Here is a 26,862-nt window from a genome sequence, read left to right on the forward strand (position 1 = left end):
GACACTACAATGTACACACACTACAATTGCAGATTTGCAGTCTTCACTTGCCTTCATCAATTACTGCTTGTTTCTGGAAAACACCCATGGAGTCAAAATAGTCACTTCACCTGTGGATAAATTGACAGACTGGTGTCATTTCCAAAATGGAGACACTTAAGGGGGAATTCTGCTTTTCTTGTACTTAGGGGCTCTGTATAGGGAGTCCGTAAACTGTTTTAGGAAAATCTGGTCTCTAAGGGTCAAATGGTGCTCCTTCCCTCCCTCGGAAGTCTCGTCGTGTGGGTAAGCAGTACTGTACAGTCACATATGGTGTATTGCCAGACTCAGTAGAAATTGTGTGACACATTTTGGTGCCATTATTATCTTTTTTTTTTTTCCTGTGTGAAATATAGGTATAATCTGTGACAAATCTGTGGTGTCATTGCACCCATAAATGAATTCCTTGAGAGGTGTATTTTGTAAAATGGGAATATAGTAAAAATGGGAATATGGCACTCCTGGAGTTATTAGTGCCCAGATAGGGTCCAACTCTGTAATAATTAAAGAATCCAGCACTCAATATGGAAAAAAAATCTCTTTAATTGCTTCAAACGTGAATTGTGTACAAAAAAACATTTGACGTTTCAATCTCACTGACCTTCCTCATAAGTACAGTGTTAGTAGTGCTTGTTATGGACGGCGCATCAGAACAATTGCGGTAAACCATACAGGGATTGCTGGGAAGTAAGGAAGAGTGCCTGTGGATAGCAACTATAGCTGGGGAATAATTAAAGGAGTTGTCCGACATAAACTCAAAAATTTTTGGTAAGCTAATCTGTGCTGTATTGTCATATAAATACAGCATTGTTATTTTTTGTTTTCTAACTTTTGTTCCTTTTGAATTATCCCTTTATTCTCTGCAGCTCTTTGTTTACATTCAGCTCTAGCAAACATGACCACTTCCTGTGCAAAACCTCAGTCAGAGCTGGCACCGCCCGACCTCAGTGTCCAGCCCCGCCCCAGTGTCCAGCCTCGCCCCCTGCACACACATTCCCTGTCAGTATTCTCCCCCAGCACCTGACCTGTTACCACTACAGCATTGCAAATAACAGCCCCACATCAGGCTCTGCACCCCACATAAGGCTCTGCACCCCACACCACATTGGGCTCTGCACCCCACACCACATTGGGCTCTGCACCCCACACCACATTGGGCTCTGCACCCCACACCACATTGGGCTCTGCACCCCACACCACATTGGGCTCTGCACCCCACACCACATTGGGCTCTACACCCCACACCACATTGGGCTCTGCACCCCACACGCACTTAGGGCTCTGCACCCCACACGCACTTAGGGCTCTGCACCCCACACGCGTGTACACACACAGGGCTCTGCACCGCGCGCACACACACACAGGGCTCTGCACCGCGCGCACACACACTGCTCTGTACCGACACCCCCCCCACCTCCATAGGGAACACATGTAGGGAGTACATACTCACCCGTCCTCGGTCCCCGCTGCTCCTGCACGTTCGCACGCTGTCTGTGCTCTGGACATAGCAAAGTAGTGATGTTACCGCTGTGCTGAAGAGCACAGACAGCGGGGCGGTGATGAGAAGAAGCGCAGCGCTCCTTCTCATCAGCGCTTTCAAATGTACCGGCATCTGTGATCTGTGATGCCGGTACATTTGAATGTGCGATTCTGAGCAGGGGGCCTGATGCTGGAGCTGACACCACGGCAGCCGCCGCCAGGCCCCTCCCCCAGGTCACGGACCCCACAGCAGTGCAAGGGGAGGTTGCGGGGAGAGTAAGGAGTGCGGGGGAAAGTGTGGGAGGGTGCAGGGAAGGGGGGCGGGGCTCATCACACTGTAGCCGCCCAGCAGGGAGGCGACATGCTGTTCCAGATTTGCATGTCAACATGGTCCTGCCCATGTTGACATGAAATGACCGGAAGCAGCAAAATCGCGGCAGGAGCGGTCACATGACCACTCTGAGTCGGAGAGGGGCTGACAGCAGGGCAGGTAAGTGCTCTCTATCTACTTACCTGCCCCAATGTAGCCCAATAGGGTAATAAAAAAAAAAGGCAAAAGAAGCCGGATAACCCCTTTAAATACAATGCTCCGTAACACCATATAAGAGTAATTGTGGGTATGGGCACCACCAACTCCCCACTTGTAGCACAAACTCAATAGCATAATAATGCAAGAGAAACAGGAGTTTTTAAAGTGCAAAAAGTGACAGATTTTATTTTAGACATGAGGTGAACATCTTTAAAAACACTTAATGCATCCGGGTCAGGCATTGGCAATGACATATCCAAAAATCTTGTGTCAATGGGTTGTTAGGTACAAGTAAATCTCAATCAAGCTAAATACACCACATTTAAACAAAAGCCCATGACACCAGAGAATTATACATAATACATACAGTATAAGGTATTAAGGCACAAAGCCCGTATAGGGAAAATCACATTGTCCATAGCCAGCCACAGAGGAAGCCTCAGGAAAACGCCCTACGTACGTTTCGATATGTTTATGCGGTAATCAAAATCATCAGGGGAAGGATTCCTAAATATGTCCCCAGTATGCCAGGTTTAAATAGAAATAAACCGCACTCCAGGCCAATCAGGAGTCCCGGAAGTGGTGCCCGCGCCGGCCAAGTCCCGCGAGACATCAGCCGTCACGTTATAGTTGTGAATGCACGGGAGCGTGGACGCATCACCATGGCTCCCGCGCAGTCGCGAGACGTACAGACAGCGGTGTCGAACGGAGACAGGTACCGGAGTCAGCGCGCTCGCACTGAGACCATCGGGTGGCACTGGAGTGTAAACAGCGCATAATATTACATTATAAAGTGTATGTCACATAACATAATGATGTCCCATGTATATGACGGGGGAAACTGCATTCTTTCTTGTATCATGTCAGTTATACTTGTATCTTTATTCCTCCTCATATCGCTTGTCAGATCATAATATGGATGTGCATTACTTTATTGGCCTGTAAAAATAAAACCTGGTATTAAACTGGGGGCATGCAGGTATTCTAAAATGAATAAAAGCATAAAAGATGTAGGTGAGGGGAGTGAAATAGCACCATAAGAATTCCATCAAAACCCAAGGACAATTGGTGCTGTTAATATATATATCCCTAATATCCGGTATATATATATTATAATGCAAAACATTATGAAAAATCCTCAATACAATGTGTACTAATAATGAAGGGATATCACAAAAATGGGGAATAGCTAACGGATTCGTTGAGACCTCGGGGGACCAGAGTGTCCAAGGTCACAATCCATTTTGTCTCACACTGCGCCAGGCGCTTTTTGAGGTCACCACCCCTGATCCCACCCTCTATGGCAGGGGTCAGGAACCTTTTTGGCTAAGAGAGCCGTAAACGCCACATATTTTGAAATATAATTCCGCGAGAGCCGTACAATATGTTTAAAGGGCCATTGACAGATCAATCGCTCCAATGTTCACTTAGTACAGCAAGGAATGCTCCTCCCTGCTGTATAAAGCCACAACTGGACTGAAACAATGGTAATTAGCAGTAAAAAAATCAAATAAATAACTTACATTGTGAACTTGCGATGCATGACATCAGTCCAGCAGTCTGGCTTCTTCTTTTTCCTGCGCATGACTGGAAGCTGGCATTCTTCCCACCTGATGTTGAGAGAATGCCAGCTTTGAGGCATTCGCAGAAGAAAGAAGCTGGAATATTGGACATGTCACACAACGCATTGTCAGTTATGTCAATTATCTATTTTATTATTTTACAGCGAATTATTGTTTAGGTCCAGCGGTGGCTTAGTGCAGCAGAGAGGAACACTCCTTTGTGTACTAAGTGACCGCTGGAGCAATTGTATCTGTCAGTGGCCCAGACACCCTGCTTCCCATACAGCCTGCACCCCCCATATCACACACACACACACACTGCTCCCCATACAGCCTGCACCCCCCATATCCCACACATTACACCCCCATATGTCGCATACCCTGCTCCCCATACAGCCTGCACCCCCATATCACACACACTACACCCCCATATCTCACACACCCTGCTTCCCATACAGCCTACACCCCCATATCTCTCACACCCTGCTTCCCATACAGCCTGCACCCCCCATATCACACACACACACACACTGCTCCCCATACGGCCTGCACCCCCCATATCCCACACACACACACTGCTTCCCATACAGCCTGCAACCCCAGATCTCACACACTACACCCCCATATGTCACATACCCTGCTTCCCATACAGCTTGCACCCCCCATATCACACACAATACACCCCCATATCTCACACACCCTGCTCATATATCTCACCCTGCCTGTACCCCAACTTACCCCTCTCAAACACTCTGCACCCCTTCACATGCTTCTGTCACAGTCTGCAGCCCTCATATGCCCCTCACCCTGCAGCCCCCCTCACCCTCATGTCCCCTCTTTTCTTATTACCAGTCATGTGTCCAAATCTCCTTCAGGATTCAGTTCTCTTGCTTTCTGCCCGGCATCCTGTGTCTCCTCCCAAACAGTCACATGGGCGTGACATCATCGCAGGTCCTGCAGGATGGAGATTCCGTCTGCTGTGCAGGTCAGGACTAGCACTCCTGCAGCTCAGACATGGCTGGTGGCCTCTCCAGGTCAGGGGCCCCTCTACTGACACTGGGCTCCCCTGACTCACAGTTCGGCCACTACACAGCAGCACTACACATAGACGCAGAGCGGCTGCCGGGCCCCTATGTGTACTAGTGCCGCTGTGTAGTGGCCGGCCTGTGAGTCAGGGGAGCCCAGTGTCAGTAGAGGGGCGCCTCACTTCTCCTCGTTCCCCCGCTGATCCGGTCTCTTCGGCGCATCATCCATTGCTGTCGCTCGCTGACCTCTCAGCAGGCGCGCAGTGATGACGTCGCCGCGCTCGCTGCAGAGCTGTCAGAAGAACGCCGACAGTCACAGCGGGGAGAATGATAAGAGAGAGAGCGCGCTGCTCACTCTCTCATCATTGCTCTCAATTGTATCTGCACCTGCGATGCCGATGCAATTGAAAGCTCAATCCTCGGCGGGGGGCGGTGACAGCGCGGCCACCGGGCCCCCCTGAGTAGCGGTGCGCCACTCCTGCCACCGCGAGTGGGCCCCCCCGGCAGCTGACCGGGTTTGCCGGGTGCTGGCGCCGGCCCTGATCCTTCCCATAGACAGGTAGGAGCCCTGTCTGCGAGCCAGATACGGCCATCAAAAGAGCCATATCTGGCTCGCGAGCCATAGGTTCCCGACCCCTGCTCTATGGCATGAATGCCCCTGATCTTTAATTTCGAGGGGTCACAGGAGTGGTGAGATCTGAAGTGCCTGGGCAGTGTTTTGAGCAGCGTAGGGTCAGTCTCTGATCTGGCAGCAGCAATGTCCCTCACGTGCTCACTGACCCTCACGCGAGGTGAGGCCTACGTAGGTCAGGGGGCACGGACATGTAGCAAAATACACCACATGTGTGGTACTACATGTGATGTATCGTCTAATTAGGAAACCCTTTGTCCATCAGATGAATAAAAGTTCGTACTACGAAGGACATTGCTGCAAGCCAGGCAGTGACCACAGGGATAACAACCCTGTAAGGGGCCCCGAGAACCAAACGGATTGGTCCTTGGTGGAATATAATGTCTTTGAACTAAGGTTCCTGGCCCTTCTCGAGGTCATCAACTGGCTAGGAGTTAATACTTCTGCCAGCACTAGATCTGTCAGCAATACCGGCCAATGTTTCACCATAATCCGCCGCATTGTTTCCCACTCCTGATTGTAGGTTCCAATGAAGCTCACCGCACATTCTTGTTTGTCCTGTTTTTTGGGGGCATTGGTTAGCAGTTGCATTCGTGGTTTTTTTTTGGCCCAATTGTAGCCCGCCTTGATGCTCCTGCCACTGTACCATCTATCGCGGAAACTGTCCCTAAGATCTGCTGACTGTGTCTCAAAAACTATGTTGGATGAGCATATTCGTCTCATCCTCAAGTATTGTCCAGCCGGGATGGCGCGAATTGTTGAGGGGTTATGGGCGGATGAGGCATGTAGTAGTGCATTCACGGACGTCTCCTTACGGAAGACGTCCGTTTGGACCAATCCCCTGTCGTCCACAGTGATCAATATGTCCAGGAAATCGATCCTGCATCTACTGCTCTTATAAGTAAGTTTGATGTTAAAACTATTGGTATTTAAGTGCCTCATAAACTGGTCGAGCTACTCAGAGGGACCCTGCCACACAAAGAACACGTCATCTATATAGCGCAGCCAGCACTGCACATGGGCGCAAAGCTCAGAGCCCCCGTCACCGAAAACCAGCCTCTCCCAGTAACCCAGGAAGAGGCCGGCATACGAGGGCGCACAAGCCGCGCCCATGGCAGTGCCACGCTGCTGCAGGTAGATAATGTCTTTGAGGACGAAGAAATTGTGCGACAGGGTAAAACGGAGCAGCTCGACAATCAGTTCGCCCAACTCACCATCACGACCAGACACCTCAAGGAAGAACTGGACCGCCCGAATCCCATCCTCATGAGAAATACAGGTATACAGGCTCTCGATGTCAGCTGTTACCAGGATCATATCGTCCTCCACAAAGATGCCGTCAATCCGCCGCAGCACGTCCAAAGTGTCCCGGACATAGGAGGGCAGTGTTTCTATTAAAGGTTTCAATTGATGGTCTATAAATTTACACACTGCCTCACATAAACCTCCTATGCCGGGCACAATTGGGCGCCCGGGCGGATTCACGGCATCTTTGTGGATTTTGGGTAATATGTAGAATGTAGGTACTTTAGGGTTTTTCCTACACAGCCCTTCAAACATTTTTTTATCGATAAAACCCCTCTCGAGAGCCCTTTCTAGAATGGCGGTGAGCTCACCAGAAAATGCAATCAGGGGGCTATGGGGAAGTCTCTTATATGTCGCCTTGTCCCTAAGTTGTCTTAGTACCTCCCGTTCGTATTTATCAGTAGATAATACGACAATATTCCCCCCCCCCCTTGTCCTCGGGTTTAATCACAATATCCTGAAAGTTCTCCAGTTCAACCAGAGCCGATCTCTGTTTGTGAGTTAAATTGTCGCGTCTGCGTCTGGTTGAGATATGTTTAAAATCATCACTAACCATCTTAGTAAAGATATCCACCGCTGGACTTAAAGACAAGGGGGGGAATTTTGTCGATTTGGGCATAAGTGAGTTAGGGAACATACCTTCAAATGGTATATCCTGCTCCTGGAGTAAATCCTCCAAATTCTGGATGGCCTCTCTCTCCACCTGGTTGTCATTTGTCGTGTTGCGCTTATAAAAAAGCTGGGGAATGATGCCTGGTGTGGACGGGGACAGCTCTCTCAGCTCTGCTACATGGCTAAATCTAATAATTCTGATTTTGTCAGAACGGCTGCACCCAATAATCTAAGTGATACATCATTGGATTCAGTGTCTCTTTGCCTACATCATGCTTCTCTCAGATGATATAGCAAAAACCTTCTGACAGATTCCCTTTAACAATCCCCAATTACCATGCTCGTGGCGGTTGGCTTATGGAAATGGGTGTTTACTCACAGCCTACTTATGACTGTCATACAGACCTCTCTCTTATTAAATAAATATAGGTAAAGTTGGTGGATGTGCTATATGCTATACTTCAGTACGTTGCTATTATGTACTGACATAGGCAATGTTTTTCTTTTTGTATCTACCATATTTTCAGGATGAAGCTAGAATATCCTATGTAGAACTTGTTAGCAATTTGATTTCTTCTGAAGCCCCTACAAAGGATCCGGCCTCACAGAGCTCTGGTCAGAAATATGAGACGTTACAGGTGTTCAGTGGTGACAATATAACGAAGATATATCTGAACAGACCGGATAAGAAAAATGCTATCACACTACAGGTAATCATCTGTCTAGAAATCTTTTTTTCAGCATTTGCGATTAGAGAAAGGTGTGCTTATAAAGTAGCCCTCTCTTGGATTGTGGGTCCTTGCAACTTGATGAGGGGTCTTTATATAAATGCAGATTTCTCTAACAGCTCCTCTGCAGGAAAAATGAAGCATTACACAGGTCCATGTAACCTGTCATGTTGAACTTGCAGTGTGATCTGTGGTCACCATTGTTATAGGGCAGGAAGAGATGTGATCAGATTTATTTATGGTTTTGTCGTAAAGGTTCATTGTCTTCAGTCCTGCACAAGAGTCCAGTGGGTGGTCCTATCTGTGATTGACCACTATTTCTGTATTCAGGAGGAAAAATATCCAGTGGATCACAGGCAAATTTAAAATTCAAGTAGCTTTATTTCTTACATTAAAAGTCCACATCATGGAATCCAGCAGACAGGTACAAGGTTTGTAGAAATAGCATCATCCAACGTGTTTCGACATATTAATTGTCATAAATCTTATTCCATGAATAAGACTTTGTGACAATTAATATGTCAAAACGCTTTGGATGATGCTATTTCTACAAACCTTGTACCTGTCTGCTGGATTCCATGATGTGGACTTTTAATGTAAGAAATAAAGCTACTTGAATTTTAAATTTGCCTGTGATCCACTGGATATTTTTCCTCCTGAATTATGGACGTCCTCACTTGGGATCATCCGTGCAGGATCAAGTGATCCAGTCCAATATTGTGAGCGGTGAGCTGGTATCGTGGTTGTTTAACTATTTCTGTATAGACCCGTATAGAGGTGTTCTCAATGTTTTTACCATAAAACGTTATATCAGTCTTTCACCATCTCCTGCTCAATACCATGCTGCCTACAAACCACATGTTCATCATGGCAGGTCCCTTCTAGAGATCAGATTGTAATAATATATTACTGACAATAAACAATGCAACCGTTTAGAAGCACATTGAGCTTAGTTTATTGCACCACAGTCCAGACTTGTTCACACACAGCTTTTTTTATACCTGCGGAGAAAAAAAATGCAGCGCTTAACAGTAACAACAAAATGAATAAGCTTTAAAAAGTCATTCAAACTTGGCATTTTTTCTCAATTTCTACAATTTTATACCTGTGGGGCATTTAAATAAAATAAAAGTGTAAAGTCTTTCAGTATTTTTACTTTAGCTTTTCTTTGTTGGGTGCAAAATTCTGATTGTGTCAGAACGACTGCAGCCAGTAATCTAAGTCACACATCGTTGGATTCAGCGTCTCTTTGCCTACATTATGCTGCTTTCATGTGATATAGCAGAAACCTGCTGCCAGATCCCTTTTACACCAAAACCGCTTATAATTTACGCTGCAGTTTTCTGGCCATAGCTTAATTTTTCATGCACAAAATAAGGGCATCATAAAGGTCCATGTGAACATACGTTTAGTTTTATTTTGGTAATACTCCTACCTTAATTTAGCCCACACCTGTGCTGTCCATACAGTTGACTTTTCTGTTATATCATGTCATTTCATTGCTTTAATACCGTAGCTTCATTTTTCTTGCCTTCATGTTTTCAGATGTACCAGGAGATTGGTCTTGCCTTAGATGAAGCTGCTAAAGATGACTCCGTTCTTACTGTATTGACTGGTATGATCATCCCTGAATATTAATATCCTTTATAGACACATTAATTGGGTAACATACATTACATTATCAATTATCAAAGAGTGTTGGTTGTTCGATCAAACACACCCATTTTTCTTGTGCATTATGCATTATGATTTAGTCTTTTTTTTTTTTTTTTTTTTTTTTAAGGGGCTGGCACCATGTGTAAGACTGTTGTTAGTCTTCAAAGTGAGCGGCCTTTGTGAGAGCCTTAAGTCTGTGTGCCTGCAGTGTCTGTGTGCCTGCAGTGTCTGTGTGCCTGCAGTGTCTGTGTGCCTGCAGTGTCTGTGTGCCTGCAGTGTCTGTGTGCCTGCAGTGAGTTTGATGCCACCTATTTTTCACAGCGTCTTACAGCTCCAGCAAACTGGAAGTGATTTATAGAAATCTCCTGCCCACTTCGCTTCTTTTTTACTTGACATAAACTGACCTGCGGTGCGTGTTTCAAATCCGCAACATGTTAATTTATCTTGCTGGTACACTGCATTTTATTTGCAAATTTCCCCCATAGACTTGCATCAGATGCGGAAAATCCTCAGGTAAAAAAACGCACGTGTTTTTACTTCATTTCAATTCCGGAAAGGCATCAAAGACTCGTGTGTAATCCAAATATGACTGTATCAATAAAGTTTTGTCAAAGCCAAATATCAGGAAGTATCCAAAACAAAGCAGCTTTATTTAAAACATGACCTACCAAAAAGACAAAACTGTAGCATCAAAAACGCAATGAAAAAAGTAACCTGACTTATTTATTTTTTTATAATAATCTATTTTTTACATTTATTTTACATATTGTGCTACAATAAGGTCATAAAGAACCATGGTGGGCATTTCAACATTTAAATACATTACTGATTTCCCCTGTAACTGGGGCTGTCATATTAGCCCCACTAGAGGGCAAAATCAGCCTTTAAAGATGTTGTCCACTACAAGGACAACTTCTTCTCAATCCACATATTCCCCTCCTATTAAATTAAAAAGCTTACACTCTCCTCCGGTGGTGGCACAGTTCCAGCGGTGTCTGGCTTCGCATCCCTGAGGCTTTTGTTTGGTTGTGGGACTGGCGTGATGTCATAACCTATCGACACCGGCGTCTTTCTCACTGCCTTCGGACGCAGGAGCAGAGAGAAGCCGGCAATGATTGGTCTCGGGGATTGTGTGACATCACAACCTAACACAAGCCCCAGGAACATAAACCCAGACACCGCTGGAACCGTGCCTCCCACGGTGGTGATGTAGGCTTTTTTTATTTTAATAGGGAGAAACATGGATTGAGAAGGGATTGTCCTAGTAATGGACAACCCCTTTAACTGCAGAGTTGATGTTGTAGGACTCAGCAGCTCCTCCTCCTTCTCTACACTTGGCAATCAGATGATTGCTGGGACCTACTGAGAGCTCTAATTGAACTGCATACACAACTCTCATTCAGCACCGTGTATATAATAATCAGGGAGGCAAAGATGATCGCTGCCTTTTCTGTGAGAAGTCTGGCTGTATCTGACAACCGGGTTTCAGCTGTTTCTGGACAAACTCTGCAATGCTGTGACACAAGGGTATATGCATCAAATGCATGTCTCTTGGCTGGAAAACAGCTACATAAAAAAAATGCTTGTTTTTGCCTGCATTCTTGATGCGTTTTTTTTCCCAGTCATTCGAATGAGTGAAAGAAACACTGAAAAAAATTACATGCTGCAGATAAGAAGCCACTTAAAATGTACAAGGAAAAAAATGAACAACCTATCCATGAGATTTCAGAAATCTCACTCACTTTGCAGTGACAGTAAAATGCTGTGACGTTTGCACATACCCCTGCTCTGCAATGATATTCTAATACTACATTGCAGCGTTATATGCAGCCCACCTGGATATTTACAGTCATTGGGCAGTCGGGAATCCGTTAAAGAAGCAAAAATGTTAACCCCCAAATCCCTTTTTAATAGGAATATACCGTAGCATGGAAGTGTTTAAATGTGCACATATCAGTCTTCTTCTGCACCATGTAACTACAATTCAGACTACACGGCTCACACAACGTCTTATGTGTGGACAAGAAGTCACATTCTTAATGTAAGCCCATCAGAGCTCCATTGGTTTACATTGGTAAAGGAACGTCCGGTGCACACAGGAGACACTGTGAGCCCAGTAACTGAATAGATGTCATATGGTTCAGAAGAGGCCTATAATGTTGCTGTAGACTGTAAAAGAAGGTGAATATTAAGTAATCATCATGTGCACAATATACTACACACTCATTCATAAAGGATTTGTAGATAATACATTTGCTGGAAGTTCTTTAACCCTAGAACACATACCTGGGGCCTCGCAGACCTGCTAGGTTACTTGTTTTCTATGGTAGATTTTTAGGGTTAAAGTTGATTGCACGGATAGCACAGCATGCAGCGACATTCGTTCTAGCAGAATGCAACTCCTACATTTCCAATAATCAGTGGGGTCTAAGAAGCGCCATTAGAATTGGCCACAGGAGAGGTCTGATACAGCATTATGCCTTCTATTATGAATGGGATCCATGGCTCATTAAGAGTCGTGCACCTCTTTGCTTTATACAACTGTCGTGAGCCTCTGCTAAAAATGTTACTCCTGCCAGGCGTAATGTGAAAGAATCAATTTGATGAATGTTAGGTGGACTTTTCTACGCCGTGCCCTGCCCCTCCTCCAACCCTCTTTGGCCTAACTGGACTAGACTGGCATAAAGCCACCAAAAGTCCCAAATCCTTTTTAAAGTGTTTAACAGGAACCTGTCACCAGTTTTTCCTGTATATAAGTGTCCAGGCCGCTCTGTAGAACTTAATACAGAGGCTGCCTTTGTGATCCTGCGCATGCCCACTTTCATCTGCCCTACTCAGGGCAAATCATAGTATTGTGTGCATGGGTGGGCGATCTTTGACCTTTCCCTGCGCCTGTGCATTACAGTACTTTGCTCTGCCCTCAGCAGGGCAGATGAAACTGCGCATGCACAGGACCTCAATGGCAACCTCTGTGTGGATGACTTAAGACGCATTATCCACATGGGGCTGGGAAGGATGACTGCGACTGCACAAGATGGAGGACGCACCAGGCCGAGAGCAGTGATGCCCATTGGACCCGACCGCCCCCTAGGGGAGTATAATACTGGTCTTTTTTACATTATGAATAGCGGCCTGGGCACTTATATACAGTATTATGGAATGTTGTATTGAAGGGCTCTTTGGTGGTGGCCGCAGGCTATAGGGGAAAAACTTGGTGACAGGTTCCCTTTCACGCTAAAATTCATTGGCGGAAAAGCTGCTGAATATGTGCATCTCCAGTAGACCCAGCACATCCTTGTATTTACAGAGTCGCCTTTTTGTTTTATTGTATGGCAGTGTGTATCTTCCCCTGTGGGTAACAGTCGTTTGCGGTAGGATTCCGGAGCTAAATTGACTGTTTTTTGTTCTTTTGTTATTTTTTTTTTCTTCTTGATGAGGCAATCTTTTGAAGTTGAGCTTTCATTTTATTTTTTTTTCTTCTCCTAGGGTTTGGGGATTACTTTTGTAGCGGTAATGACTTGAATAATTTTACCAATATTCCACCTGAAGGTAAAGAAAAGATGGCTAAGGATTCTGCCGTCATATTAGAGTGAGTACATCTGTATCTTATTGCACAAAGTCTCTTATTCAGTAACTTGTTCAGATATAAAAATGAATTGCATAAAGAAGTGCATGCTATATAAGACGTCTCGACAATCACTTGATTTGAATTTGAGATGTTAAAATAATCTATCCCCGAAAATTTTTTTTTTTTTTTTTTTTAATTTCTCTTTTGTAGAGCTTTTGTCAGCAAATTTATTGATTTCCCTAAGCCTCTGATTGCTGTTGTAAATGGACCTGCAGTTGGTATCTCGGTGACTATTTTAGGCTTGTTTGACATTATCTACGCCACAGACAGGGTAAGCGTTATAGGTTTTGAGGACGTCATATTGGGGCAGAAGTATTCATAAACTTTCATTCAAAATATTTTGTCACCTTTTTTCAATCTTGGTAAATCATTTTGTAATTGATGCTACGGCTTTTATACTGTTATACTGTGTACTTGCGGTATTTAGAAAATAGCCTAACTGCAGAAATTAGTTAAACCCCCCTATCTATGATACATTTAAGAATAAATGTCATTACCATATATTAATTTACCTTTTACAAAAACTGTTATTTTTTTATCCAATATTTGTTTTATGGTTTCCAATTCCATCATTATTGATCCATGTTATATTAAGCTTTTTTTGTACATTGATGTAAAATAATATTTGATTCTTTTAACAGGCCACTTTTCACACTCCCTTCAGCCAGCTAGGGCAAAGCCCAGAGGGTTGTTCTTCATATACATTCCCACGTATTATGGGTCTAAGTAAGGTGAGTATTAGTGGTAATAAGAATGATCGGCACTGACAAGACTCCCTAAAACATATCACCTCCTTCAAAACTTGCGGCACTTTAAATTAAATGGTGTTAGTAATATGAGCATTGGTCATGTTCATTATATACAGTTAGGTCCAGAAATATTTGGACAGTGACACAATTTTCGCGAGTTGGGCTCTGCATGCCACCACATTGGATTTGAAATGAAACCTCTACAACAGAATTCAAGTGCAGATTGTAACGTTTAATTTGAAGGTTTGAACAAAAATATCTGATAGAAATTGTAGGAATTGTACACATTTCTTTACAAACACTCCACATTTTAGGAGGTCAAAAGTAATTGGACAAATAAACCAAACCCAAAAAAAATATTTTTATTTTCAATATTTTGTTGCGAATCCTTTGGAGGCAATCACTGCCTTAAGTCTGGAACCCATGGACATCACCAAACGCTGGGTTTCCTCCTTCTTAATGCTTTGCCAGGCCTTTACAGCCGCAGCCTTCAGGTCTTGCTTGTTTGTGGGTCTTTCCGTCTTAAGTCTGGATTTGAGCAAGTGAAATGCATGCTCAATTGGGTTAAGATCTGGTGATTGACTTGGCCATTGCAGAAGGTTCCACTTTTTTGCACTCATGAACTCCTGGGTAGCTTTGGCTGTATGCTTGGGGTCATTGTCCATCTGTACTATGAAGCGCCGTTGGATCAACTTTGCGGCATTTGGCTGAATCTGGGCTGAAAGTATATCCCGGTACACTTCAGAATTCATCCGGCTACTCTTGTCTGCTGTTATGTCATCAATAAACACAAGTGACCCAGTGCCATTGAAAGCCATGCATGCCCATGCCATCACGTTGCCTCCACCATGTTTTACAGAGGATGTGGTGTGCCTTGGATCATGTGCCGTTCCCTCTCTTCTCCAAACTTTTTTCTTCCCATCATTCTGGTACAGGTTGATCTTTGTCTCATCTGTCCATAGAATACTTTTCCAGAACTGAGCTGGCTTCATGAGGTGTTTTTCAGCAAATTTTACTCTGGCCTGTCTATTTTTGGAATTGATGAATGGTTTGCATCTAGATGTGAACCCTTTGTATTTACTTTCATGGAGTCTTCTCTTTACTGTTAACTTAGAGACAGATACACCTACTTCACTGAGAGTGTTCTGGACTTCAGTTGATGTTGTGAACGGGTTCTTCTTCACCAAAGAAAGTATGCGGCGATCATCCACCACTGTTGTCATCCGTGGACGCCCAGGCCTTTTTGAGTTCCCAAGCTCACCAGTCAATTCCTTTTTCTTTGTCGCTCCATTGGGAGACCCAGACAATTGGGTGTATAGCTTCTGCCTCCGGAGGCCACACAAAGTATTACACTTTAAAAAGTGTAACCCCTCCCCTCTGCTATACACCCTCCCGTGCATCACGGGCTCATCAGTTTTATGCTTTGTGTTGAAGGAGGCACACATGCACACAATGCTCCACATTTTAGTCAGCAGCAGCTGCTGATTATATCGGATGGAAGAAAAGAGGGCCCCTAACAGGGCCCCCGGCATGCTCCCTTCTCACCCCACTCAGGTCGGCGGTGTTGTTAAGGTTGAGGTACCCATTGCGGGTACACAGGCAGGAGCCACATGCCGTTTTCCTTCCCCATCCCTTAGGGGCTCTGGGGAAGTGGGATCCTATCCGGTCATCCAGCCACTGGGACCGGTCTCCATCCGCAGCCCCTGGGGGAATCTGCTGGACAGGAGACGGAGTATCGTCAGGGACATGGCCCTGCATCTTCAGGTACTCTGTGTCCCTGTTGGGACGGCGCATGAAGCACCTTGGCCTCAGACGCAGCTGCGACTGCGGTGTGGATTTTTCGTCTGGGACTACCGCGCCGACCGTGCCTGTTTGTCGGCCGTGGTTTATACTTTAGTCCCCGGCTTTTGCGGCCTAGTGTGTTAAACTCCCGCCCCTGAGCCTGCCAGTCAGGGAAAAAGGCGGGACGGTTGGTATGATGCCAACAGTGAGGGCTGGAGCACACTTCGCTGTCCTCCGCCCCCCTCACTGATCTCTATGGGCCACCAGGTTCCCGCACTTTTGCAGTTCCCGCCACGGCTCTCTCCTCCCCTCGGAACGCCGGCAGCCATTGTTATAATTCTGCCGGTGGAGGATCTCAGAATCTGCAAAGGTTTCCCACTGCTCTGGGAGAGGGGGATCCTAACCGGTCGCCATGCAGGGACCGGGCTCCATCCGCAGCCCCTGGGGGATTCTGACGGACAGGAGACTGGACATCATCAGGGACAGAGCCCTGCATCATAAGGTACTCTGTGTCCCCTGAGGGACGGTGCATGCAGCATCTGTGTTACAAATGCCGCAGCGGTTGCTGAGTGGTTTGTGAGACTGGGACTACCGCGCCGACCGCACCATGTTTGCCGGCCGCGTTTTTAAATTTAGTCCCCGGCTCTTGCGGCCTAGTACCATATACTCCCGTTCTCAGGCCTGCCAGTCAGGGGTAACGACGGGACGGCCGACTGGACGTCGGCAGGGAGGGCTGGAGCATACGTTGGTATCCTCCTTCCCCCTCACTGAGCACTGTGGGGCACCAGTTTTCAGGTGCTGACCCCCCTTGGTGCCGCAGTGTGTATATATATATGTTTATTTATATGGTATATGATCTCACTGTTCGGCAGCATTATTTGCTTTTGGCTGTATACCCTCACTGATTACTCTGCGGACGACATGCTGTTGTCTGCTCTTAAAGAGTAAGGGTGCCAAGGTACTGGCTTATTTTACAACCTGTACCTCTTGTGTGGCTATATTACAGGCAGGTTCCACATACCCTCATTGTGTACAATGCTTGGCCCCGAGGGCACTCACTCAGCCGGAGCCTCCGGCACTGGTGGGACCCTCGGCCAGGTGGTACCGCCGGTTTCCACTGCACAGATGACAGGGACAGAGTTTGCATGTTGGAATCAGCAAATCTCTGAGTAGCTTTCACATTCCAGGACTCAGTCTATGGACAGAGGGTCTGCTAAGATACTGGAAGCCTTGCAGTCCAGACCGATAACACAGGGCCAGGGAGCTGTGAGTTCATCGCTCCCGGGTCCCTCTGGGTCGGTACAACAAGGGGCTCCTGGGTAACACCCAGATCCCACGGTGAGAACTCCGTCACGGACCGCGGCCTCTGATAGGCTAAGCGGGCCCGCTGGGAACCTTCCCCGACTTCATCAGGAGTGCGTGTTTCGATCACTCTAACTCCAGAGGGGCCGTCCTGAAGCACAGAACTTTACGGACAAGCGCTTACTAAGCGCCTTATTGACACGCGTTACCCTTTCCCCCCTGACGTTGTTAAGGGTTGGGCTCAGTGTCACAGGGTGGATTCTCCAGTCTCTAAGCTGGCAGCTAGATCCGTAGTATTAGTGGCAGATGCCATCTCTCACGAATGCCACTGACAGGCAAATAAAGCTTATGATGAAATCCATCTATGAAGCCATAGTCGCATCTTTTGCTCCAGCCTTCGCAGCCGTGAGGGCACTCCAAGCTATCTCAACTTCTCTGGCTGAGATTATTGCGGTTGCACATACCTCTGCCCCGCAGGTTGTGTCCTTCACTTCTCAGGCGTAGGTTTTTTCGTTCTACGCCATGAACGCCGTTCCTGGACTCTGCGAGCCGTACAGCGGTAGCATCCACCAATTCGGTGGCAGTCTGCAGGGCTATGTGGCTATGTGAATGGAAGGCAGGCTCTGCTTCCAAGAAGTTCTTATCCGGTTTGCCATTTTCTGGCGACCGTTTGTTTGGCGAGCAATTGGATGAAGTTACTAGACAGTCCAAGGGAAAGGTATCGCCCTTGCCCCAGTCCAAAGGTTTCGGTCATTTCGGTCCTCAGCAAAGTTCCGTTCCTCCATGTCCAACAGTTCAGAGGAGGGCTAGAGGAACTCTTCTGCATGGCGGTCTAAGTCACAAGGCGGCTTCCTCATGACTTCGGCCTCACCAAGACCGCGTCCTCGGTCGGTGGTAGGCTCTCCCGCTTTTGCGACGCCTGGTGGCCACATGTCCAAGACCGATGGGTGAGAGACATTCTGTCTCAAGGTTACAGGATAGAGCTCTGCTCTCGTCCTCCAACTAGTTTCTTCAAAACATCTCCGCCCCCCGAGCGAGCCGATGCACTTTTTCAGGCGGTGAACACTCTGAAGCCTCGATGTCACAAGGAGACTTCCTAGCATCAATTGACATCAAGGATGCTTATCTCCATGTGCCGATCGCACCCGAGCTTCAACGCTTTCTGCGTTTCGCCATCAGGGACAAACACTTCAGTTCGTGGCACTGCCATTCGGCCTGGCGACAGCCGCACGGATCTTCACCAAGGTCATGGCAGCAGTGGTGGCGGCCCTACAGGGCCACTCGGTGATCACTTACCTAGACGGTCTTCTAGTCAAGACACCCTCCTGGGTGGCATGTCGACTCAACCTGACCATTGCTCTGGAGACCCTCCAGGGGTTCGGGTGGATCATCAAATTTCCAAGGTCAAAACTGACACCGACCCAATCACTGACTTGCCTCGGGATGGAGTTTCATACTCTCTCAGCGATAGTGAAGCTTCCGCTGCATAGTCAGCGTTCACTACAGACAGGGGTGCAATCTCTCCTTCGGGCCCAGTCACCCCTTGAGGCGCCTCATGCACTTTCTAAGGAAGATGGTGGCAGCAAGGGAGGCAGTTCCCTTGCGCAGTTTCGTCTGCGTCCGATTCTATCGGACACCGCAAATGGGACAGGAGGTCGACGTCCCTAGACAAGAACGTCTCTCTTCCCTTGCAGCAAAACCTCTCTTCAGTGGTGTCTTCTTTCCACTTCCTGGGCGGAGGAAAAATCCTTCCGGCCCCCAGCTGAGGCTGTGGTCACGACGGACGCGAGTCTGTCAGGGTGGGGAACTCGGCTCAGGGAACCTGGACTCCGACAGAGTCCTCCCTTCAGATCAATGTTCTGGAGTTAAGGGCAGTGGATCTAGCCCTAAAGGTGTTCCAGCGGTGGCTGGAGGGCAGGCAGATCCGAATTCAGTCGGACAACGCCACGACGGTTGCGTACATCAACACACGCGCAGTCGTCAAGCCTTCCGAGCAGTTCGGCGGATTCGGCTGTGGGCGGAAGCCACAGCCTCCACCATCTCCGCAGTTCACATCCCGGGCGTAGAAAACTGGGAAGCAGATTTTCTCAGTCGCCAGGGCATGGACGCAGGGGAATGGTCTCTTCACCCGGACGTGTTTCTAGAGATCTGTTGCCGCCGGGGAACGCCGGACGTCGATCTAATGGCGTCTCGGCACAACAACAAAGTCCCGGCATTCATGGCTTGGTCCAAGGATCACAGAGCTCTGGCGGCAGACACGCTAGTTCACGACTGGTAGCAGTTTCGACTGCCTTATGTTTTTCCTCCTCTGGCACTACTGCCCAGAGTGTTACGCAAGATCAGGTCAGACTGTCGCCGCGCCATCCTCGTCGCTCCAGACTGGCCGAGGTGATCGTGGTACCCGGATCTGTGGCACCTCACGGTGGGTCATCCGTGGACACTCCCAGACCGACCAGACTTGCTGCCCCAAGGGCCATATTTCCTTCTGAATTCTGCGGCTCTAAACCTGACTGTTTGGCCATTGAGTCCTGGCTCCTAGCGTCATCAGGGATATCTCCAGATGTCATTGCCACCATGAGACAGGCCAGGAAACCAACGTCCGCCAAGATCTATCACAGGACTTGGAGGATCTTCTTATCCTGGTGCTCTGATCAGGGTTTTACTCCCTGGCCGTTTGCCTTGCCCACTTTTCTTCTTTCCTTCAATCCGGAATGGACAAGGGCTTGTCTCTCGGCTCTCTCAAGGGACAAGTATCGGCGCTTTCCGGTCCCACCTTACAAGCGTCCGTTAACACCCTCGGATCTTAACAGGGTGCTGACGACTCTTCAGAAGCCACTTTTCGAGCCGATGCGGGATCTCTCTATCTCGCCTTTCGCAAAGGGTGGCCTTCCTAGTGGCAGTCACATCACTCAGAAGAGTGTCTCAGCTAGCAGCGCTGTCATGCAAAGCCCCCTTCCTGGTGTTTTCACCAGGATAGGGTGGTTCTACGTCCGGTCCGGACTTTCTCCCTAAGGTATCCCCGTTTCATCTCAATCAGGATATAGTCTCCCCCTCTTTGGGTCCGCATCCAGTTCACCAATGTGAAAAGGATTTGCATTTATTAGATCTGGTGAGAGCACTCCGGCTCTACATTTCTCGCACGGCGCCCCTGCGCCGGTCTGATGCGCTCTTGTCCTTATCGCGGGCCAGAGTAAGGGATTTCAGGTTTTCAAGTCAACCTTGGCTCGGTGGATCAAGGAACCGATTCTTGAAGCCTACCGTTCTTTTAGGCTTCCGATTCCTGCAGGGCTGAAGGCCCATTCTACCAGAGCCGTCGGTGTCCTGGGCATTGCGACACCAGGCTACGGCTCGGCAGGTGTGTCAGGCGGCTACCTGGTCGAGTCTGCACACTTTCACGAAACACTATCAGGTGCATGCCGATGATTCGGCAGACGCCAGCCTAGGTAGGCGACTCCTTCAGGCGGCAGTTGCCCACCTGTAAGAGGAGGCCGTTTTTCGGCTCTTTTTATCGAGGTATTCTTTTACCCACCCAGGGATTGCTTTTGGACATCCCAATTGTCTGGGTCTCCCAATGGAGCGACAAAGAAGGGAATTTTGTTTACTTACCGTAAATTCCTTTTCTTCTAGCTCCTATTGGGAGATCCAGCACCCGCCCCTATTCCCTTCGGGCTGTTGTTCTTTGGTTCATGGTTTCAGTTCTCCGAACATCCTTCGGATTGAATTTACCTTAGACCAATTTATAAGTTTCCTCCTTCCTGCTTTGGCACCAAAACTGATGAGCCCGTGATGCACGGGAGGGTGTATAGCAGAGGGGAGGGGTTACACTTTTTAAAGTGTAATACTTTGTGTGGCCTCCGGAGGCAGAAGCTATACACCCAATTGTCTGGGTCTCCCAATAGGAGCTAGAAGAAAAGGAATTTACGGTAAGTAAACAAAATTCCCTTCTTTCTCAGAATGTACCCGACTGTTGATTTTGCTACTCCAAGCATGTCTGCTATCTCTCTGATGGATTTTTTCAGCCTCAGGATGTTCTGCTTCACCTCAATTGAGAGTTCCTTAGACCGCATGTTGTCTGGTCACAGCAACAGCTTCCAAATGCAAAACCACACACCTGTAATCAACCCCAGACCTTTTAACTACTTCATTGATTACAGGTTAACGAGGGAGATGCCTTCAGAGTTAATTGAAGCCCTTAGAGTCCCTTGTCCAATTACTTTTGGTCCCTTGAAAAAGAGGAGGCTATGCATTACAGAGCTATGATTCCTAAACCCTTTCTCCGATTTGGATGTGAAAACTCTCATATTGCAGCTGGGAGTGTGCACTTTCAGCCCATATTATATATATAATTGTATTTCTGAACATGTTTTTGTAAACAGCTAAAATAACAAAACTTGTGTCACTTTCCAAATATTTCTGGACCTAACTGTATGTCTTTTTCTTATCTCTGCCAAAGTTTACTTCAAATCAAAAAGGTCCGTGTAGCCTCTGTTAGGAGTCTCAACACAGAAAATAGCCAGATATCCCTCCGGGAAGGACCTAGCCAAGGAGTGGCTCTTTGTAGGAGACCACCATAACCACCATATTAAGTGGCCCTTTTACGAGTTTAAAGATATGACAAGGGAAATACCAAGGCCAGGTATCCATCCACAGACAGCTGTTTCGGGGTATTGCCCCTCATCAGTGTGGAGTAGGATTCTGGCTAGGTGGGAGCAATGCCTAGTAGACCAGCAAGACAAAACAATCACTGATCTTGGGGAGACCAGCCAGAGAAAACACTGCCGGCAGCCAGCGAGGGCGCTCAACACGTGCCAAAGGAACTGATGCTGTGAAAAGAGTACATTGTGGAGGTGATAAAACATGTAAACTGTAGTTTAAAGGGGACAATAAGTGACCAGTTTTTGCTTCTTTCTTTAGTCCCTTTGCTCCCCTTGTTGACCAATGACCCACACATATGTGCTCGATAAGAGAGACACTGCAGGCCATGCTAGCACATATAGTCCACATAGCCTGCTCATAGTAGCACAAGAATATGGCTTAGCGTTGCAAAGGTAGCTGCCAACAGCTGATCTTGATGATTAGCACCATTGAGCATGGCAGAACATTTCTCAGACATCCGTTTATATTCACATTGATATCATGCCAAGTGACTTAATTACGTGTATTTCTGCATCTGGCATGCATACTCAATACATCAAAATGTTTTGAAAATTTTGTCTCCGTTTCTTTATCATTTCCATACCTTTAACATGTCTATCGATTCCATGATTTCCATAATTCTACAAATTTTCCTTCTTGATGTTTCAATTTCACTGTCGAGGAGTGTATTTTCACATACAGTCATGGGCAAAAGAGTTGGCACCCTTTAAATTGTTCCAGAAAAAAAAGTATTTCTCCCAGAAACAATACAAAAAAAACATAGAAAAAAAGGCAAATTGGACATAATTTCACACCACTTCCAAAATGGGTCTGACAAAATTGTAGGCACCTTTCCAAAATTGTGGGTAAACAACTTTGTTTCAAACGTGATGCTCGTTAAAACTCACCTGTGGTAACAGGTGTGGGCAATATGAAAATCACACATGAAACCAGATAAAAAGGAGAAAAGTTGACTCCATGTTGTGTGTCTGTGTGCTACACTAAGTATCATGGAGAACAGAAAGAGGAGAGCTGTCTGACAACTTGAGAACCAAAAATGTTGAAAAATATCAACAATCTCAAGGTTATAAGCCCTACAGAGCTCTTGATATTCCTTTGTCCACAGTGTGCTACATAATAGAGCAGTTTGCAACCCATTGCACGGTAACTAATTTTTCTGGGTGTGGACAGCAGAAAAAAATTGAAAAGTTGCACTGAAGGATAGTCTGGATGGTGGACAAGCAGCCCCAATCAGGTTCCAAAGAAATTCAAGCTGTCCTGCAGACTCATTGTGCTTCAGTGTCAGCAAAAACTATCCGTCAACATTTGAATGAAATTATACTATATGGCAGGAGACCCAGGAGGAACCCACTGTTGACACAGACATAAAAAAGGTAGACTGCAGTTTGCCAAAATGTGCGTGAATAAGCCAAACTTCTTCTGGAAAAGCGCCTTGTGGACAGATGAGACTGAAATAGAGAATTTTGGTAAAGCACATCATTCATCATTGTACTCTTTACCAAAAATGGAATAAGGCTTACAAGGAAAAGAACATAGTACCTACAGTCAAATATGGTGGAGGTTCAAAGATGTTTTGTGGTTGTTTTTCTGCCTCTGGCACTGGGTGCCTTGACCTTGTCCAAGATATCATGAAATCTGAAGATTACCAAAGGATTTTGAGTTGCAGTGTAGTGCCCATTGTCAGAAAGCTAGGTTTGCATCATAGATCATGGGTCTTCCAGCAGAACAATGACCCCAAACATATATAATAATAAATAATATAAGACTTGTAGCAGTTTTCAGAAGAAGATTGCTCTAAAATTCAAGTAGAGAGGTGCAAGATTGATTTTTATAAGAAGCTATTGATTACCGTTATTTATTCCAAAGGGTGTGCAACCAAATATTATATTAAATTAAGGGTGCCAACAAATTTGTCCGACCCATTTTTGGAGTTTTGTCTGAAATTATGTCCAATTTGCCTTTTTTCTCTATTCATGTTAAATTACACACAAAGGGAATAAAACGTATATGACAAAACATGTGGAATTGCAATAACTTTCTGAGAGAAAAACTTAATTTTCTGGAACAATTTCTAGTGTACATTATTTTGCTTTAAGTACTGAAGCTTTGAGTTATTATGCGAAGTCTTCATACTGTGTAACTGTTTTTACATGGTCAATGTCTAGTTTATGAGACCAACTATTAATTAACTAAAACAATCTACTGTGCTATATAGAAATAAATGACTGGTGCTATTAGGATTGGTCTTCAGATTTAGCCTCCTTGTAACTTCAGCCAAAAGATGTTTCATTTTTTCTATTTTGGAAGTGTTCTAACCCCACAGATCAATGTCTGATTTCTGAGTCCAATGTGTCTGTAACAGGCTGTAGAAGTGCTTCTTTTCAACAAGTTGCTGACGGCACATGAAGCTTGCAAGCTTGGACTTGTCACCGAAGTTTTTCCAGATATCTCTTTCCAGAAGGAGGTTTGGGAGAGAATCAAGGCTTATGGTGAACTACCCAAAAATGTAAGTTAGAGCTCACAAATTGACAACCTGAGTGGATGAACATTACTATCTCATCACCTTTATGATATGATTGCATCCAACCCTTAAGTTTTGAAATGTATGGTTTTTTTTTAACTACTTAATTCTTTCATCAATGTGTAAGGGTTTGTTTTGTGTGTCGATCTGTAGTTTTTACTGATAGCATGTCGGAGTACACATGACGTTTTGATAGAGGTTTTTTGGCCATTTTTGAGGGGGAAGTGTGGCTGCCAAAAAACTCCAATTCTTGCTTCTAGATTCTCTTTTCCATTTCAGCGTTCACCTTATCGAATCCAATTTCATATTTTATTAGTTCAGGTAGTTATACACATGGCAATACTAAGTATTTTTTTTTTTTTTCGAATTTTTACATTTTGTCATTCATGTATGTGGAAGTAAGTGTGATTTACCCTTTTTGTATCTTATATATTATCTTTTTGGGGGGAGGGGGGATTTGAGTATGTCTTTAATAATCTTTACACATTTAAATAGTCTTCTGGAACTTGAATCTGCAGTCACTTGTTCACGTATCCAGCACACTACCATACCGGTGTGATGTACATGTACAGTGGCCGTGTCACCAAGTGGTTGAATGTGCTTCTTAAGAAAAGTAGTTTTTCCTACACACAATCCTTCTGCTGTAAGAAAAGTTTTTTTTTTTCTTTTTCTACTTCATTTACTGGATTCTTAGTTATTATTTGGTCTGTGCAGTCCTATAGGATTGAATTAGAGAGCCAGCGCAGTCTATTACAATTAAAGACCAACCATCATTTTATTTCTATATTTTCAGAAATCAACAGTAGATCTGAAAATAAAAAATTTTTGTAATGTATCTTATCAAAGAAATCCCTTCTTTATCCTCCTGAACTGATAAATCTCAAAATTCTCAATTCACAATCTGCTTTCAGTTGACAGACTTTCCAAGTACTGAGATAGCAGTTTGTGCTCATAAAGTTCTATGAAGAGCCTTGACTGTAATTGTAGGAGAACTTGTAGCATAGTGTTTTGTCTCCCTCTTCCCCTTTCCCTGGAATTTTATAAGTAACAACTGCCATCTATCTCAGTAATGTAATTATCTGTCTTCACTGAATTCAAATTTTACAAAGACTGAAAGGAAAAAGCAAAGTTGTCTGATAAGATCTATTATAAAGTTTTTTTTTTATTTTCATGTGCATCATTTAATTATGAAAATAAAACTACTGTTACTCTTTAAAGTGACTGTCTGCTCTCCCCAACAATACTGGAGAATCTGTGCAACCCACACACTGTAAGGATTCGGTAATCTGCAGTAATATGACATGATTGAAGATTTTATTCAGAAGACAAGAAAACCCCTTTAAGACTTTGTCAGTAGGTCCAATTAGAACTTTGGTGTTCTGACCTGGGTTCCTCAGTGCAGAGCACATGCTTCTTCTCAATAAGCTTGCATTCAGGGCAGCACATCAACTGCCCTTCACTCTCCCCTTCTTCGGATGTAATTGAGATCTGAAGCAAATGAAAGCTGTGGATGCTGTCTCACTTCTTCAGGGTGTCTGATTTGTCCGAAGGAGGGGAGAGTGAAGTGGCCGCTAATTGACTGCAGAGCTTGCGTGAAATAACAATGTCACTCAAACCCCGGGAGAGTCAGTGCCGGCACCACTGATACGGTGCCCCCACCCAAGGCGAGTATAAGTGGGTAATATGGCGATTGAGAAACGTTTAACTAGTTTTTATACCTAATACTTGAATGGACACCACTGACTGAGGCTTATTTAGACCTATACTCAAGCAGTATAACAAAATGCTGGTGGTCTACTGACTACATGTCTAATGACGACTTCCCTCTTAGTATTTCAGGTACATAGTGTATAGAACATCAAATATAACTCTTCTTATATATGTTTGCTTAAAAAGGTTAGGTGTTGTTTGTCGTGATACTAACTAAACACTTGTGTTGATATAAAGTGTACTCATCTAAGTACACACACACAGGCTATAATTTTACATTAATATTCATGTAAAGCAGCCTGTGAACTAACACACAGACTCCATAAGTAAGCGAAGTGGGATATTGTGTGACAAAATATAAAACCTCTACACTTCTATCCTAATGTAATGTCTGACTTTTCCTTTTAGTCCTTGGCATTCTCCAAGCAACTAATTCGTGAGACTGAAAAAGAAAAGCTTCATGCCGTTAATGTTCAGGAGTGTGAACGTCTCATAGAGCGTTGGTTGTCAGACGAGTGTATGAATGCAATTATTAGTTTCTTCCAAAAGAAAGCAAAGTTGTGACTTATGCAGTGATCTGTAGATTTTAATATATATCATTTTCATAATGTTCTTAATTCTTTTTTCAAGCTAATAAAATATTCCCACTTTATTAAATATTTATTTTGTCTCAAACATTTCTTGATATATAGTAAAGTACAAAAAAAGTCATGTATCAAAGACTATGAAATAGTATAAAAGATTTTAAAATGTTCATGTATTAATTGGAAACGCAAGAAACCATGGGTTTAGGCTGCTGTTATTTAGAGACTTCTCAATAGGTAAAAATTATGAGTTCTTACCCATACATTAAACGGGTTGATGACCTTCAAGGACTATGTAATTACTACTTTTTCCATTTTACTTAAATGCATGTATTTGGGGCAACCTATGTAGAATAAATCAAGT

At 45.2% G+C, this 26,862-nt stretch overlaps 1 protein-coding gene across 1 annotated transcript in view; it reads left to right on the plus strand.

Moving 5' to 3' along the window:
* LOC142244274 (enoyl-CoA delta isomerase 2-like) overlaps nucleotides 1–26,573 on the plus strand; it is a 37,781-nt gene extending 11,208 nt beyond the window's left edge. The window contains exons 4-10 of the mRNA XM_075316484.1: nucleotides 7,710–7,892; nucleotides 9,456–9,525; nucleotides 13,053–13,155; nucleotides 13,345–13,465; nucleotides 13,836–13,925; nucleotides 24,046–24,189; nucleotides 26,323–26,573. Coding sequence (XP_075172599.1) covers nucleotides 7,710–7,892; nucleotides 9,456–9,525; nucleotides 13,053–13,155; nucleotides 13,345–13,465; nucleotides 13,836–13,925; nucleotides 24,046–24,189; nucleotides 26,323–26,478 — 867 coding nt within the window. The 3' untranslated portion in view covers nucleotides 26,479–26,573. The remainder of the gene's footprint in view (nucleotides 1–7,709; nucleotides 7,893–9,455; nucleotides 9,526–13,052; nucleotides 13,156–13,344; nucleotides 13,466–13,835; nucleotides 13,926–24,045; nucleotides 24,190–26,322) is intronic.
* Nucleotides 26,574–26,862: the final 289 nt, after the last annotated feature.

Source organism: Anomaloglossus baeobatrachus, chromosome 6, assembly GCF_048569485.1.
Source record: "Anomaloglossus baeobatrachus isolate aAnoBae1 chromosome 6, aAnoBae1.hap1, whole genome shotgun sequence".
Lineage (NCBI taxonomy): Eukaryota > Metazoa > Chordata > Amphibia > Anura > Aromobatidae > Anomaloglossus > Anomaloglossus baeobatrachus.